Raw genomic sequence first — 17,466 nt, 5'->3', positions numbered from 1 at the left:
TGCATAACTCTATAAAATGATTACCAACAGTATCCCCATTTCACAGATAAGCAAACTGAAGTAAGAATTTGTCCAAGGCCACACAGCTGGTAAGTGGTAGAACTGATAGAATCAAAGACTGAGATATACTCTTTACTAGAAAGTTTATTCAGGTTAGGAACACAAGCATGTGATCATGACAAAACTCCAGTCCCTCAGGGAGCAAACCTTGAACCTAAGCTTCAAAAATGCAAAGCTTGATCCAACCAGGCTGGCTGGGCCACAGAGAAGCATACAAAGCAACTTGGAAAGGGAGCAAAGCATAAGTTGATAGTTAAAAGGGGGTGTCTGTTTGTTTGTTTGTTTGTTTGTTTTAATTTTCCTTCCCACTTAACAGCCACTAAAACCTTTGAATTGACAAATCAATCAAGAAAACCCAGAAGGGCTTCAATTTTACATTTACAAGCCAATATTCTTAATAGCCTGCTCCACTCATTGTCTTGACTGAAATTTATTTGTAAGTGAACCCCATTTCTCATTATCACCTTCTACCCTATAACCAGCCTGAGATTTGCTGGTGTTAGGATATGGGGCAAAGGGTTAAAATAAAGCCACACAAGAGGCAAGCTTACGCAATATATTTTTCTTCATGCAATTGGATTAGTTTTAATTAGCAAAGGCTAAAAGTTTGCCAGATGAGTACTGGGTGACATCTGATACCTGAGCAGGGTTCCAACATCTCTTTTCTCATACCAAAGGCATTTAACACAAGTGATACTGTTTGAAAATCTTCCAGGGAACCCTTCCCAATGTCTCTTCTTGGTTTTCCCACTTCTCCCCCACGTTGCCCCAAACTTTGAAGCCTCTGTCTCTCCTGTTTGTGCAGCAGAAAGCCCTATGACTCCTCACGTGGAAAAGGATTTCTGTGGTATTTATTCCTGCTGCACTTCATGATGCACTTCTTGAAGTTAATCTCTACAATCAAACTCTCAATAAACATGTGCCATCTTGTAAATGAATCACTTCGGCGGGGGAGGGGGTGGGCTGAGGTAGCAGAACTCTGACACAAAATTTAAAAGGAAAATAAAGCTTTCCTCGCATTATTAAAATATAAATACCAGCTCAAGGAACAGAGTCCAGATGAAGACTGGAGAGAAACATAAATATTGATGTTATATTCTAATGAACATTAGATCTCACGGGCTGTCATCTGTCCTCACAGCTACCACCTCTTCCTTCCCTTAGATTTCTAGTAGGAAAAATCAAGAGTAACTGAACTCTAGAATAGGGCTTCTTATTTCATGAATCTAAATGCACTTAGATAGGACAGTCATAAATCCAATTCTAAACAATTTTGTCCTCCATCCAGGCTTCAAGCATCATCATAAGCTGAAAACACAGTTTGCGAATCAGTATTTCCTGCTACTTAGAAATGTACCAGAGAGTATTAAGGTCTTTTTATTTTTTCATGTTTTATTAAAATGTTATTTTAGCTTTATCTTAGAAAAGGCTCCTACTGGCCAGGTGCAGTGGCTCACGCCTGTAATCCCAGCACTTTGAGAGGCCGAGGCAGGCAGATCACTTGAGGTCAGGAGTTCGAAACCAGCCTGGCCAACATGGCAAAACCCTATCTCTACTAAAACTACAAAAATGAGCTGGGCATGGTGGCAGGCACCTGTAATTCCAGCTACTTGGGAGGCTGAGACAGGAGAATTGCTTGAACCCGGTGGGTGGACGTTGCAGTGAGCTGATATTGCACCACTGTACTCCAGCCTGGATGACAGGGCGAGACTCCGTCTCTTAAAATAAATAAATAAATACATACATACATACATACATACATACATACATACATAAAAAAGAAAAGAAAAGGCTCCTACTTCTAAGTTATCCCTGGGGCCTCTGCAGCTAGATTTTTATCCTTGTCAAAAACCTGATTCTCTGTAAAATCAAGAACCATGATGTCATAAACAGCCCAACACCATCAGACCAAAAGTGAGGAAACTCCAGTATTTCAATTTGTCTTGTATGTTTTATAAATGGAATCACTAATTCTTAGTCTTGATTGAAAGCCCAGAAGTCCCCCCATGGAATTATCTTCTTCCGTGTCCATATTCACACAACAACCTTGGTAGGAGATAGTGCTAGGCTATCAGAGTTCAAACACTGCTTTCCTACCTGAAAGTAGTATTACCTATCTGGAGTGAGGAGAATGTTCTCTGTCTTAATAGAGGTGTGTGTTATACAGGTGGATACAGCTGTTAAAACTCATCAAGATCTGTACATTTCACTGCATCTAAATTATATCTTGATTTTTTTAAAAGAGTATTAGTTAGGACACTTTTTAAATTTTTCCAAGACAGCAGATTAATCAACAAGACCATAGGAGAAGTGCCTACTTCCTCAATATTCAATGGTTTTGCAAAACGCATTAGACTTGGAGTAAGTCTGGCAGAGTGAGAGGGGAGAGGAGGGCTTTCTTGTTCTTTTCAATGTTGTACCCCTCTGTATGAGTTGCATGCCTAGCCCCAAACATGAAACAACAACCATCAACAGCTCTAAGTTGGATCCAACCACTTCTCAATACTTTTAGCAGACCACCACTGTCTCTCACCAGGATTACTGCAAAAGCCTCCTACTTGGTCTCCTTGCTTCTACCCCTCTTGCTTCTCCCGCGGTCTCTTCTTGCCACAATACCCAAAGTGATCCTTTTAAACTCTAAATCAATCATGTTTCTCCTGGGCTTAAAAGCTTTCAATGACTGCCCACTCCACCTGGAGCAAAAGGCAAAGTCCTCTCAGTGGCCTACTAGACCCTAGATGATCTGCCCCATTACCATTTCTCCTTGCTGGCCTCTTATCCTCCTACTCTCCTCCTTGCTAACTCCTCATCTACCACACTGGCCTCCTTGCCATCCCCTGATCACATCAGGCATGCTCTCACCTCAGGGCCTTTGCACTAGCTCTGTTTCTCTCCACTGGAACACTCTCTTCCTCCAGCAATCTATGTAATTTACCCTTACCTCTTTCCAATCTTTGCTCAAATGCCACTTCCTCAATGAGGCCCACCTGACCACTCCATTTAAAATGGTAACTCCACCCCAACTCTCTGGATCACCTTCACCTTGCTCTAGTTTCTTTTTGCCCACAGCACTTACCACCTCCTAACATGTTTTGTAATTTCATCAAACGTATTGTGTTTATTATTTAGGATTTGTCTCTCTCCTTTGAAGCATAAGGTCTTGGTAACTTTTTTGTTTACTGATGAAACTCAAGGGCCTAGAATAGTGACTGCTGTGTAATAAATGAATGAATCTGGATGATAAGATTATTGGTCAATTTTTTCTCTACTTTTCTGCATAACAGAAAGAAGCCACACACACACACAAAAGAAACTTAATAGACATCTTTGACCATGCAGAGACACACAGCATTGCTTGGTCAGCTGTATACTTTACCCTGACCCAGCACTTCACAGATTCAGGCACAGGTTTTCACCTACTTGAAAGAAATTAACGCATACCTCCTACTCTGTCTGATCCAATTATAGCAACAATAAAATAGCCAATAATAGCCAATAATTATCAGAGGCTAACCGTGTGCAAGGCACAGTTCTCAGTGCCTGCACACCTTGACTTTCTTAGTTTTGTCAACAACCTGATGCAATCAATACTGCTTTTATCTCCATTCTGTAACAGATGAAGAAAAAAATTCAATAAATTGTCCAGAGTCATACAGCTTTGAAGGAGTGGAGCTGGGATTTGAACCCACGTAGTCCAGCTTCAGAGTCTACACTCTTAATCACAAACTCTCTTGCTTCTCAACAATTAGCTAAACTAGACACTTGCCAATGTTACTCAAACTGAGCCTCAGCAAATGCCAAAAGGTCATGAATTTCAACCTTTCCTTAAGGAACAGAGAACAAGGACATCCAGGTACCTGAAAAGAAAGGAAGGGAAAAGCACTCTGACACTCTAGAGCCAGAGAAATGAACCCTAAGACCCACAGAGTCCCCTTGTAGTCCAACGTTACAGTTATTCTGTGACCAACATGCCAAAACAGATTTCCCCTAAATAAACTCCTTACTCATTATATATAAGGAAATTAAAATGGCCCCTCTGATTGCTGGAATTGAGTCCAGTTTGAGCCAGATTAACCTCATTTCCCTTTTGAGTAGGGTAATTACACCGGGAGATCAAAAGAATGCTACAGACATATGGTATCTTGATTTCAGCAAACCACTTAACAGTTGCTCGTGATGATAGATATCATGAGTAAGGTGGAGAAATGTGATTTGAACAGGAAGGTAGGGGAGTGCACCCGTGGCTGCTGCAACAATGAAACCCAAAGGATGTTGATTAATAGATCTCAACTTGGAGAAACATTGCTAGTACTGCCTGCCAGTGGGCTCTGGCCTTGAATCCATCTGAACAATAATTTTATCAAAGATGTGGGTGATAGCATAGAATCTTGTTCATGGTGTATGCAGAGAGCAAAATGCTGTGAGCAGTAGCTGACACATTGAATCAAGATTTTAAACCATCACCACTGACTGGAAATGAAAGAGCAAAGCAAGCAAGATTCAATTTAACAGAGACAATGGGAGACTCTTGTGAAATTTAAGTTCAAAACACCAACTGCACACATGGAATAAGGAAAACCTCATGTTAAAAACTGCCACTATAAAGCAAGGGAGTTTCCTGGGCCAAGAGAGCATTTTTACACCAACAGTGTCATGCAATGGTTAAAACAAGGACCACATTAGGGACATTCTTCTTTTTTTTTTTTTTTTTTTTTTTTCTTTTTTTTGAGACAGAGTTTTGCTCTTGTTGCCCAGGTTGGTGTGCAATGGTGCAATCTCGGCTCACTGCAACCTCCGCCTCCTGGGTTCAAGCGATTATTCTGTCTCAGCCTCCTGAGTAGCCGGGATTACAGATGCATGCCACCACGCGCAGCTAATCTTTGTATTTTTTAGTAGATATGGGTTTTCACCATGTTGGTTAGGCTGGTCTTGAACTCCTGACCTCAAGTGATCCACTCGCTTCAGCCTCCCAAAGTGCTGGGATTAGAGTCATGAGCCACCACGCCCGACCTGGGACATTCTTATAAAGAAAGGAATGGGTCCATTTGTGCCCTGCACCTGTGGCAGAGGACAACCAGAGTGGGAGCAGCCTGGAAACTTGACATTAGGAAGCCTGGTTGAAGGAACTGAAGTTGTTTTACCTGGGATGAAGAAAGCTTAGACAGTGCCATAACAGTAACCTCCAGATCCTTAAAAGATGTTCTAGAAAAGCAGTTATAGGTAGATTCCCTATGACATGAGACACCAGAACAAAGACGAAAAGGCTTGCATTACAAAAAGACAGATTCACTCTCAATGTAGATAAGGACTGTTTGAGAATGGGAGCTATTCAGCAATACAATTGGGGCAGGGGTGGCCACTTCCCACTCCTTGGAGTCTCAGAGGGCATGGAAACCAGATGAGCTGCCATTTGGGACAGCTTTAAAAAAATTCCCACTCTGGGTGAGAAGTTTGATTCTATGGGTATTAAGGTCTTTCCCAACTGTATGATTCCAAGATTCTAGGACTTTTGTTAAATTAACTTTATTTTTGGTTAATTTCACTTTGAAGGATGTAGGCACAGATATCTTTAGATCTAGCAATTACACTTTTAAGAAACCATTCTTAAAAATTCATACATATAAGCAAATATATATATGGAAAATGTTTATATGAGATTTGTTTATAATAACTAAAACCAAGACAATGCTACCATGTGGGTAAAAGGTGGTTAAATGCTTTGAGCATGTTTGTGCAGGGGAATATTATGCAGTGTTTTAAAAAACTGAGGAGCAACCTCATGATTTGAGATGTCACATGTCTGTCACCAATTAAACTTAGAACACACAAAAAAATGAAAACAAAATAAAAATAATAATAATAAAGTAAAAAATTTTAGGGGATATAGTCTTACTCTGCCACCCAGGCTGGTATGCAGTGGCATGATCTTGGCTTACTGCAACCTCCACCTCTTTGATTTAAGCAACTGTCCCACAGACTCCTGAGTAGCTGGGACTACGGGCACATGCCATCATGCCTGGCCAATTTTTGTATTTTTTGTAGAGATGGGGTTTCACCATGTTGCCCAGTGTAGTCTTGAACTCCTGGGTTCAAGCAATCCTCCCACCTTGGCCTCCCAGAATTAGGACATTTTTTAGCCCATAAATGCCCAGGTCCTCAGATTACTCATTCAATACAGCCAAACCTCATGTACATTAATGGATTGAGAGACGTCAGAAACAAAAATTGACCATACCTGTTTTAGTCATTCACAAAAATAAAGTAGACAGTTTCCCTGCCTTCTGGGCTTAATCTGGTGGGTGGGCTCTCCAAAACTTTGTTTCAATAGATTTCAACCCCAGAATGAGATCCTTACATTCAGGAACCATTCCTACCTCATTATTTTTGTTCCCACTTGTTATTAAGATAGGATTCATGAAGAATTCTTGATGAAAGAAAAATTTTCAGGAATTTTTGTGATTGTTTGTTCCAGTCTTACTTCTCCTATGATTTTTTAATAGAATGTCCCTCAAAATCTTGTGCCCCACAATTTTTAATAAAGCAAAAAGAAATTAAGCTGAACTATCAAATAAAATTCCAACTATATTTAAAATTGTCCTTGACTCTAAAATTTCAAAATGTCACACAAAAATCAGTGAATCTTCAAGACTCTGGGACTAACATGGGACAATAGGAGAGATTTTTATATGTCATTGCCTTTTAAAAGTAATGCCCATTAAAAGTAGACTAGAAGTGCTGAGACTGAAGATGTTTCTGAGAGTTTATGTGGACTTTACACTGTCCTGATGGCACTGTGTAGAAAAGGCCTCCACACACAGGAAGAAAGAAATCTTTATTATTATCATCTTAGTAATATCCATCCAACAGAATCTCAAGGATTTCTTAGGTAAAGTAATTCAGGAGTTTTGATTTAAAAGTCCAATCCAGTATAACAAGAAAAGTCTAGAAAGAAATGTGACACTGCTACTGGTTATGAGGAAATTACAACAATGAATCATTAAACCCTTGAAAGATTGTATTCTTCTCAGCCGTTCTGTGATGGGTTTCAAAGCAGCTTTCAATGAAGCTGTTAGGATCTCATAATGCCTCACAGAAGCTCACTGAACAGGGCCAGGAGGAAAAGAATCTTAAGCACAATTACAGAAACATCCAAGAGAACACACTAACCAAACTGCAAAGGTTTTTTATAAGTGGTGGACTGAACAGAAAGGGAAGGAAAAGCAGGACTATCCTTCCAAAACCAGAATGAGCCCATGATCAGTGTTGCCACACCAACCCAAAATGATGAATTCACCCAAGGTATTACCTCCTGGTTCCCTTCAGAGATTAGCAGTTTCTGTGTCTGTTCTGGCTGAAAATTATCCTTCTCAAATAGGTAGTTTGGATCTCCTGGGGCTGTCACTTATGCATTCCAAAGGGCAATAAACAACACTCTCAAAGGCTTGTCAATAGAACATGGAGAAATTGAGGGGGTATGTCTTCATTATCATAGATTTGAGTTCCTTTTGTTACCCTTCTCACTGCTGAGGCACTGAAGCTCTCCCATGCCAAGACAGGGATTCAAACTGTGCATCCGCTAATGGTAGTAACAGCTATTTCCAGACCCACTGATATGGTTTGGCTCTGTATCCCCACCCAAATCTCAAGTCGAATTATAATTCCCAATGTTGGAGGAGGGACATGGTGGGAGGTGACTGGATCATGGGAACAGATTCTGCACTTGCTGTTCTAGTGATAGTGAATGAGTTCTCATGAGAGCTGGTTGTTTAAATGTGTGTAGCACTTCCCCCTTCACTCTTGCTCTCTCTCCTGCCACCATGTGAAGATGTGCTTGGTTTCCCTTTTCCTTCTGCCATCATTGTAAGTTTCCTTAGGCCTCCCTTGCCAGGCCTCCTGTACAGCCTGCAAAACTGTGAGTCAATTAAACCTCTTTCTTTATAAATTACCCAGTCTCAGGTAGTTTTTTTATAGCAGTGAGAGAACAGACTAATACACATACCATAGAGTGTTCTGGCAGGGGCTGGGGGTGTGGCTAATATAATAATCCTGGGCTAAATAGTTTAAGGAAAAAGAGTGAGAAACATCATCTCTACTATACCCCCAGCCCTAGGTCTTTGCCTTCACAGTTTAAAGATTAAATAGATTGTCTTGGTTGCAGTTCCCCCATAAGTAGACCCTATGACTGCAAGTACAGGTTTGAGTGCAAGTAGTTTATGTGGGAGGTGACTCCAGAAACACCCATAGGTGCGTGAAGAAGTGAGATGGAGAAATGAAGACAGCAAAGATAGGATGTGTCATCAAATAAGTCATCACTATGGGTAACTGGAGCTCAGTCCTACTGGAGGATTCTGAGAAATGGTGGAGAAAATGCTACAGAGTTCTCCTATCCAAGGAGTAATGGCACTGGTGCATTCATCCATCAACTTCCTCTCCATATTTGGTTGAGTGCTGCTTCTCAGGCATTAACCTGCTGGCACTTCTGGCCTTCCCTACATGCAAGGCCAAGCATGGTCCATAACCCAGTACAAAACAAAAGTTCCAGGCAGAGTTACAGGAGTTTGCAGTAAGTAGCCTTCAGCATGAGAGATGACAGCCAAAGGAATATAGACAGGGCACCAACCGTGTCTGCTGTACAGAATGAAAAAAGCTAAGATAAAGGTGAGCACAGAGTTCTAGAAAAGTTCATAGGTGGGGGAGGTGACTGAAGTGTCACTGCAGTACAATGGGGAAATGATGGTCTTTTCAATAAGTGGCAGTAGGCCAATTGTGCATCCATATTTGGGAAAAAAGTAATCTTGAGCCCTACCTCACACCATTTGCAAATATCAATTCCATATGAAACATGGATCTAAATGACAAAGGCAAAAGAAAACTTTCTGGAACTTTTGAGATATCTTCATGACCTCGAGGTTGGTGAAGAATTTGTTTAAGAACAAACAGAAGATAACACAAAAACACACTAACCATAAAGAAAAGGATTGATAAACTGGACTATACAAAAATAAGAACTTCTGCCCTCAAAATATAACACTAAGAGAGTGAAAAGGCAAACCACAGAGTAAGAGAAGGTATTGGAAATACATACAGCTGACAAATGACTCATATTCAAAATACATAAAAGACATCTGTAAGACAGTAAGAAAAGGTGCAAAGAACCTTATTGAAAAATGAGCAATTACTTGGGCAATGAAATAATTTGTACACCAAACCGCTACAACACATGATTTACTTATATATCAAGCCTGCACATGTACCCCTGAACCTAAAATAAAAGTTAAAAAAAGAGAGAGAAAAGAGAAATAAAAATGAGCAAACATCTTGAAGAAGTAATCCACAAGGAAGAATATCTAGGTAGTTAAAAATTATATAAAATGGTGTTCAGTCTCACAAGCCATTAGAGAAATGCAAATCAAAACCAGTATGAGATTTCATTACACATCCACCAAAGTGGCTACAATTTAAACATCAATACCAATATCAGTGAGGATGTAAAGCAACCAGAACTTGCATATACTTCCAGGATTATAAATTGGTACAACCAGTGTAGAAAACTGTTCAGCCAAACAAATCATCCCCTTTGATCTAGCAATTCTTCTTTTAGATACATACCAAATAACTGTGTATACATAAGCTCATCAAGAAGCACGTAGAAAAAATTGTTCATGCAATAGCTCCCAAATGGAAACAACCCAAATGTCCGTCATCAGGAGAATGGATCAAGAAATTGTGGTATGTACACACAATGGAAATTTATTCAGCAATGAGAATGAACAATCGGCTATATATGCAATAAGATGAAAGAATCTTACATACATAATGTTAAGTTAATAATGCTAGAAAGAAGTATATATGATTTCACTTATATAAACTTCAAGAACAAGAACATCTAATTGATAAGCGTAGAAATTGGGAGAGTTGTTACTTTTAGGAAGGGGGATATTGACTGGAGGTGGCTTGAAGGGAGGGGAGGATGTTTCAGGTGCAGTAACATTTCTTGATCTGGGTGGTGTTTACATGAGCTGTTCACTTTGTGAAAATCAACCAAGCCAAACACTTATGGTCTGTGTACTTTTCTGTGGGAATGTTAAACTTTAATATAAAATTTATTTTAAAACTCAGTAACTAAATAAATCAACAGCAACCAAAATGCCAACAACATTAAAACATCTAAGGATGAACATACTGGAGTTGAAGCCCAGGAAGTGCTTCCAAAGTCTCAGGTTTCAGTGACGGAGAAGTTGGACTCTTCAAATTGATGACCATCAGTCTCAGAAGGCTCTCAACACAGCGATATCATCCCAATACAGTTCCTTAATGCCTTCACGTTCCCTCTCCGAGACAACTTATTAACACCCTCTCTTCTCTCTTCACATTGCCAACACTCTCAGCTAATGACCTCACCCCATACTTCACAGACAAAATAGATCCCCTTGTAGAAGAACACCCCATCCCACCACCAGCAGTTCACCAGCCCACCTGCCTCCCTGCTCGTATCCTTCGGCTTCCCTCCAGGGGCCATGGATGAAATAGTCTCTCATCTCATCCCCTCTCAGCTTCTCAGTGATATCCATAATCATTCAGTTCTCTCCGCCAGGATCATCAATTCACCCTTCTCTTGGAATCCAAACATGCCCAAGATATCAATACCTTTTAAGACATTTTTCCTTGATACTGTATTCCCTTCCAGCCACTGCTCCATTTCTCCACTCCCCTTCAGAGCCAAACTCCTTACAAGAGTTGTCTGTAGGGCTGGGTGCAGTGGCTCACACCTGTAATTCCAGCACTTTGGGAGGCGGGAGGACTGCTTCAGCCCAAGAGTTCGAGACCACCCTGGGCAACATGGCAAAACCCTGTCTCTATGAAAAATACCAAAATTAGCCTAGCGTAGTGGTGCACACCTGTAGTCCCAGCTACTTGGGGGGCTGAGATGGGAACCTGGAGAGGTCAAGGCTGCAGTGAGTTATGATTAAGTCACTGCACCCAGTCTGGGCGACAGAGTGAAAAAAAAAAAGCTGTCTGTAGTTGCTATTTCCTCTCCACCTCTCCTATTGTTTCTCCAACCCTTTTGGTTTGGCCTTCTTCTCCACCCCTCCAATGAAATGGCACCTCTCAAGGCCACTAATTAATTACAGGTAGCCAAACTTAATAGCCTCTTCTCAGTGCTTATCTTCCTCTCAGAAGCACTTGACCAAGTTGACTTCTCCCCAGTTCTGGAAACACCTCCTGGCTTGCACCATACCACACTCTTCTGATTTTCCTTCTAGCTTTCCAGCTGTCCTTTCTCAGCCTTTCTCCTCCCCTGTGAAGTTTTCAAAGTTGGACTGCCCTGGGCTAAGTCCTGGCCTCCATTTCTTTACTATCTCCACTGTGTCTAGCTCCAAGGCTTCACATGCTGTCTCCACTCTTAGGTCTCACATTCACATCTCCAGCCTGGACCTCTCAACTCACACATGTAATTGTGTAAGACACATCAGGTATCTCAAACTTAACATGGCTCAAATATAAAACTATTGATTCCATTCCCTCCACAAGAAAATATCCACTCTCCCTCTAGCCTTCCCCAATTCTACAAACGGTAATACATTCTACAAGTTATTATTTTTTTGTTTTTTGAGACGAAGTCTCGCTCTTGTTGCCCAGACTGGAGTGCAATGGCGCAATCTTGGCTCACTGCAACCTCCACCTCCCGGTCCAAGCATTTCTCCTGCCTCAGCCTCCCAAGTAGCTGGGATTACAGATGCCTGCCACCACACCTGGATAATTTTTGTATTTTTAGTAGAGATGGGGTTTCACCATGTTAGCCAGGCTGGTCTCGAACTCCTGACCTCAGGTGATCTGCCCACCTTGGTCTTCCAAAGTGCTGGGATTACAGGTGTGAGCCACCACACCCGGCCACATTCTACAAGTTATTTAAGCTTTTCATGCAAAAACAACAAACTAGGAGTCATCCTTAATTAATTTTTTTCTCACACCCTGTACCCAATCAAATTAGTAAGTCCTGGCAATCCTATTTCCAAAATGAATTCAGAATCTAACCACTTCTCACAGTCTCTACAGCTACCTCCCTGGTCCTAGCCACCATCACCAGTCACAGTGTCTAACTGGTTTACTAGCCGCCAGGCTTGCTTCCAGAGTGACTCTTCCAAAGTGTACATCAGATTATGTTGCCCCTGCAAGAAGACCCCTAGCCTGTCTCAGGGCAACAGGAAGCAGCTGTCCAAGGATGAAATAGCAAGCAGATTGCACAGGGGAATGGTGATCAGGTGACAAGGATATACAGGGGGTGTGAAGGCACCCTCAAAGGAAGAGGAAAAAGAGCAAGGTTTACTTTTAGGCTTCCTCTCCCTTTCAAACTCCCCTAGGCCTGAGCAATACTAAAGGGAGATAGATGCATAATGCAGCTGATGCCACTGGTGCCCTACCCACAGCTACTTTGCCCTCCCCAGAGGACCTCTGTCAACATTCCTGTGCACATCATAGGCTTTTTGCATCTCTCTACCTGGCCTTGGGAGCATGCTGGGACTACATGTGGGGCAAGACCCAGAAGCCATGGAGTTCATGCTCCAGGTGCTACCTTCCATCTGTGAGAAGAAGTTGGTGCATAAATACTCCAGCTTCCTTAATCGTTAGTGGAACATGTTCGAGGTGTGTGCTCAGAGGGTCGCCAGCTGGATTGAACCCCAGTTGCCCACAGGGCTAACCCGCTTACATGGTGTACTGGCTTTCCTCTTTCCTCCCTTCCCCATCTCACTTCCCTACGTGCTCTCTGTGCTTCCAGGGAACCCTTCCCAAATAAATTAATTGCATCGAAATCCTTGTCTCAGGCTCTGCATTCTAGGAAACCTAAACCAAGATACATAATAGTGTGCTGTTTCTCCCAAAGGTAATACCTTTTATAACATCAAACAAGAACAATGTCATCCCGAATTTAAATGGACAAAAGAAGAGAGAGATCTGGACATAAAGTGTGGAGATAGCATTTTAGAAAATAAAATTTAAAATAATAGGAGATTTTAAATCTATCCCAGGCAGAAATTAGTCCCGTCTTTATTACTCATGTACAAATATGTGTAGAGTATATATTCACCAACTATATGCACACACTCAAGATCCTCTCTTATCTCTATTAACTATGAGTTTGTACCACCGACAGTTAAAAGGACTTGAAAGAACTGTGATACATTCCAGGTACATAAATGCCCACTGCTGCATTTAAAGAGAGAAAGAAGTGGGCACGTTCTGCTCTGGCAGTGAGTTTCACTGGCGTGAAATCTAACTTAAGGAGAAGTGTGTCACACACACACATACACACACACAGACACACACACACACACCCCGGGAAATGTATGCACCACTCAACAGTCTGCAAAACTTCCCTCCAGTTCTTTTGAAGTGAAGTCACCACTCCCCACAACCGCACTCCCAAGATATCTGCGCTGTTGAAAGTGAAGGGCCTGTCCCCGCTGTGTGGTTTGGGGTAAAAAGGAGGCAGGATTAAAGCGCTCATTTCAAGTCCCAAAAGTAAAATACGACTTGGCTTACGGCAGTCCTAATTCTTTCCAGAACTCATCCCCGGAATTGCCCTTTTAAACAACCAGTCATTAACCCAACTCCGGGTCTTTTATAGCTGCGAAAAACGATCGAGCACATCATTTATTCATTACGCTTATTATTATTGTTATTGCAGAAAAGCAGTGAATTCCCGGGGCGGGGTTCAAAGGGTTTTTCGGAGGAGGAGGGGGAGAGGGAGAGAACACGCGGGCGGGCAGGGACCGCTAGGAGACTGGGCTGGACTGTGGGGCAGAGGTGCCCGGAAATCCCCAGGGAAGGATGCCTCCAAAGCGCCTCCGCCCCTCGCGCTCCTAGGCCACTGCGCACCGGCGCAGCTGCTGCAGCAACCAAGAAAGCTTCTTACGTAAGTCAGAGCCGCTGACATCACCTTCGCCGCGAGCGTCGCAGCCTGACTAGGCGCCAAAGGACCGTCGCGCCAACCCAGCGCCCCTGTCTACCTCCTGGGTCGTTCCTAAATGATTCTGCCGTCGCCAGATTTGGGCGATCGTGAGCCAAGGGGACTGCCCTCGGAAGGGAGATGACATAGAATGACTATTTATTGGGAGCCCTTGGGTGTCGTAAGAGGGAAGTCAGCGGACAGCAAAGATGCCCAGGGGTCTCCCAGACTTCCTTCCTCGTCGTCTCCCTGCAGCCCGCCTGGCAGACTAGTTAAGTGCTAGACTAAGTCCACGTGCTAATAGATTTGGGCGACAGTGCACCGGGGCAGAGGAAGACAGCCTGTGGGATCCTCTGGGGGCAGATGGCACAGAGCCATTTAGTAGGAACCCTGGGCTGTTCAGGGTAGAAAAGATGCCCAGGGGTCTCCTCGATCTCCCTGGGGCCCCTGCCTGACACTCCCACCCTCATCTCTCCCTGACCCTCCCCGCGGCCCCTCCGGGCCACAAGGGTTTTCGGCAGAAGCACTACGGAGTTCACTCTAGGAGGCGAGCAGCGCCACGCTACGTCTCACACGAGGGCAAGGCACAAGTTCGGAGCTAGGGGCAGCACCTGAGGTCACAGCGAGTGACGAAACAGCCGCGGTGCTGCAGCAGTCTCAAAAGAACACTCGCTACTCCTGGAACCCCAACCCCAAACATGCATGGGGTGGGCTATAGGGCTCAGGGCTGGGCTTCTGGAAACCACAGGAGTTGCAACCCTCCTCGCTGCCTCCCCGTGAAGGATGTGAAAGGCGAGCCCGGGAGGTGAAGGACAGACCCTCTCTGCCTCCTGTGCTCCCATGAACGCTCCCTTTCTGCTCCCTCTCAGCCCACGCTGCCTGCGACTTCAGAGGTCGCCCTTTTAACTTTCCACCGTCCACGTCTGCATCACTGAATCGGGGTCCAGCCCAGCCACTCAGCACCAGGAGGATTGGGGTGGGTCCCAGGGGGATGGTAAGGGTGGAAAGGCGAGAGTAGTAAGGTGCAAGCTGTAACGGGCGCGGCGCCGCGGGGCTGGGATTGCCGCTGCTGGGGACGGCGCGAGGGTGCGGCGCGGAAATCCAGAGCCTGGCGGGCGGACGGCGCGGGTACTCACGCACTGCCTCCTGCTTAGGGTCAAGCGTGCTGAGGACGCGCTGCACACCGCCGAGCTTGCCCTGCAGCGCCCAGACGCGGCGGTGGGTGAGCTGGATGTCGCTCTCGAGCTCCTGGAAGAGGCTGCACGCGTGCCGGGCCACGTCCGAGAGCTGCCGGAGGACACGGGCCAGAGCCGCGTTGCTGACCGCGCATAGGTCCAGCATGAGCAGCACGGCCGCGGCCGCCGCAGCCGCCGAGGACGCCTCGCCAGCTGTGGGCGCCGCCTCCGGGATCCCCGCCGTGCTCTCCTCGCCAGCGACGGACGCCTCTCCGTGCGGCGGCTGAGCCTGGTCGGCCGGCGCGGGCAGTGGCGGCGGCGGCGGTGGCAGCCCTGGAGGTGCGGGGACCGCGCGGGCTGGCTCCTCTGGCCCTGGCGCCTCGACCTCGTCCAGATCCCTCCGGCCAGGCGGCTGCAGGGGCGGCGGCGGCTCAGCGCTGCCTCCACTCGCGTCCACCGCTGGGCCAGGAGCAGGGCGCCGCTGCCTGCACAGCCATTGCGGCTCCACGATCCGCTTGGCGAAAGGCATCCCGCGCAGCCAGGCGGCGACTTTCTGGTCTCCTCCGAGCGCCCCTGTGAGCCGGAGACCGGGCGCGCCCACCTGAGCAGGAAGGGGGCAGGAGTCCGGCAAAGGCGCGATCTGGCAGTCCGGATACGCAGGGGGCTCCTCTGCTCACCTGGCCTCCTCTTCCCCGCCCTCTCCCTAGCAAATCAGTCCACCCAGTCCTCCTTTGGGTGTACCGTTCCCTGGGGAGGATGACAAGCGCCCCGCACAGAAATTTAGGGGTGCGCCTGGTGTCTTCTCACTTGCTTCCAACCGGGGTCGACTGGCTCAGCTCCATCGTTTCTGTGCTCGCCGTCGCCACCCCGGCCACTGCCGTCGCCGCCGCCTATATAAATGGGCGTGCGTGTGTCTGTGTGTGTGTGGGTGAGTGGGTGGGTGGGTGGGTGTGAGTGTGTGCGCGCGCCTCAGTTTGAAAGTACCCCGGCGCAGGCCTCTCCCCGCGCGCCCTTCGGCCGCTCCGGGGAGCGATTGCGCCCGGGATCTCTCTCCCTGGCTGGGCGGGGAGGAGGTTTCGGAAAGGCGCTCTGAAAACCCGGAGAGAGGAATCTGCCTCCAGCCCGGGCGCAGGAGGCCGCGCGGGGGTGACGGGGCGGACGCAGGGTGGGGGAGGCCGGGGCGAGGGGGGCGCAGCGCCCTGTGCGGCCGCTGGGAGTCACTGGTGGCCTCGCCGTGCTGGGCGCTTTCAGGCGCAAAGACACTTCCTCACATTCAAGGGGTTGGAATTGAGACTGTCAGCTTGGTGGGGGCGGGGAGTCCTCAAGTTGGGAGTAAGGGTGTGGGTAGTAAGTGCACAGGGAAGAGGGTGGGGTATTGGGGATGCGGCAGATTTGGCGTGTTGGAGCAAGTTTTTCGCCGAATTCCAGCTCTGTACAAGACCTTTGGGTTCTCACAGGGAAAACTGGGCTGCTCCTCGGAGATTCCCCGGCTCTATGAACGCAAGGAGACAACTGGGGAGGGCGAAGGGCGTAGGCGCGTCTCCATGTGGCCAGAGCAGCCAGAGTGCTGTTTATACCCCTTCCCAGGTATCACGTGGCCCCCTGCTTTGGGCACGGTCTCTAAAGAATATCATGAATGAGACCCAAACCACCAATGAGCAAAATCCCAGAAAACTGCTTACAAAACTCATTGCACGTTGGGTGAGATAAACGGCGTTACCTCCTCATCACCCTACTGTGCTGATCATACACTGGATTTTTAAAGTTCTCCATCAGAGAGATGATGATTTACAGAAGGGAAAGTTTTCCCCTTCAGTTAACTGAAAGGTATAATTTCTTAAAAGGCATGCATTTTCGATTGCAGCAGGCTGCAGGCTGTATGCCGTCAGCCCAAAATGTAAAAAGAGTTTGGGAAATGTTAATAAAACACGTGCTTTCATGCCTCCAAAAAGTATACTGTAAAAATATTTTTTATTTTAAAGCCACAAGCCTGATCTTGGGAATGCAGCCTCTTTTCGTGTTTCTAAAGAGAACATGGAAAAAATATGTTTTATGGCAACAATAAAGTCCTCCAGACCTGCGGTGGTGTCTCCTCTCCTCCCTGTAAAGGCGGGAGAGGGAGGAGGCTCCAATAGTCAGCACTTTGGACTGGCCCAGACTTTGGTTTTAAAGGCTTCAACAAACCCTTGTTTTAGTCTAAAAAAAAAAAAAAGATCCCAAATTTTTGGCAAGGACATATCCTTCTTCATAAAAGATCCAGGCTGAGGCTTTGGGGGTAAAGGG

At 45.7% G+C, this 17,466-nt stretch overlaps 1 protein-coding gene across 2 annotated transcripts in view; it reads right to left on the bottom strand.

Moving 5' to 3' along the window:
- NHS (NHS actin remodeling regulator) overlaps positions 1-16,274 on the bottom strand; it is a 367,162-nt gene extending 350,888 nt beyond the window's left edge. The window contains exon 1 of one of the 2 annotated variants that reach the window (XR_007722737.1): positions 15,145-16,112. Coding sequence is in view for 1 of the 2 variants with exons in the window: in XM_050777314.1 (XP_050633271.1) it covers positions 15,145-15,712 (568 nt within the window). In the remaining variant the exon portion in view is untranslated. Of the gene's footprint in view, positions 1-15,144 lie in introns of both variants that reach the window. The other variant, XM_050777314.1, reaches the window with a different exon arrangement.
- Between the last annotated feature and the right edge of the window lie 1,192 nt (positions 16,275-17,466).

The sequence above is a fragment of the Macaca thibetana genome, chromosome X (assembly GCF_024542745.1).
Source record: "Macaca thibetana thibetana isolate TM-01 chromosome X, ASM2454274v1, whole genome shotgun sequence".
Taxonomy (NCBI): domain Eukaryota; kingdom Metazoa; phylum Chordata; class Mammalia; order Primates; family Cercopithecidae; genus Macaca; species Macaca thibetana.
This window is presented reverse-complemented; position numbering and strand designations above follow the sequence as displayed.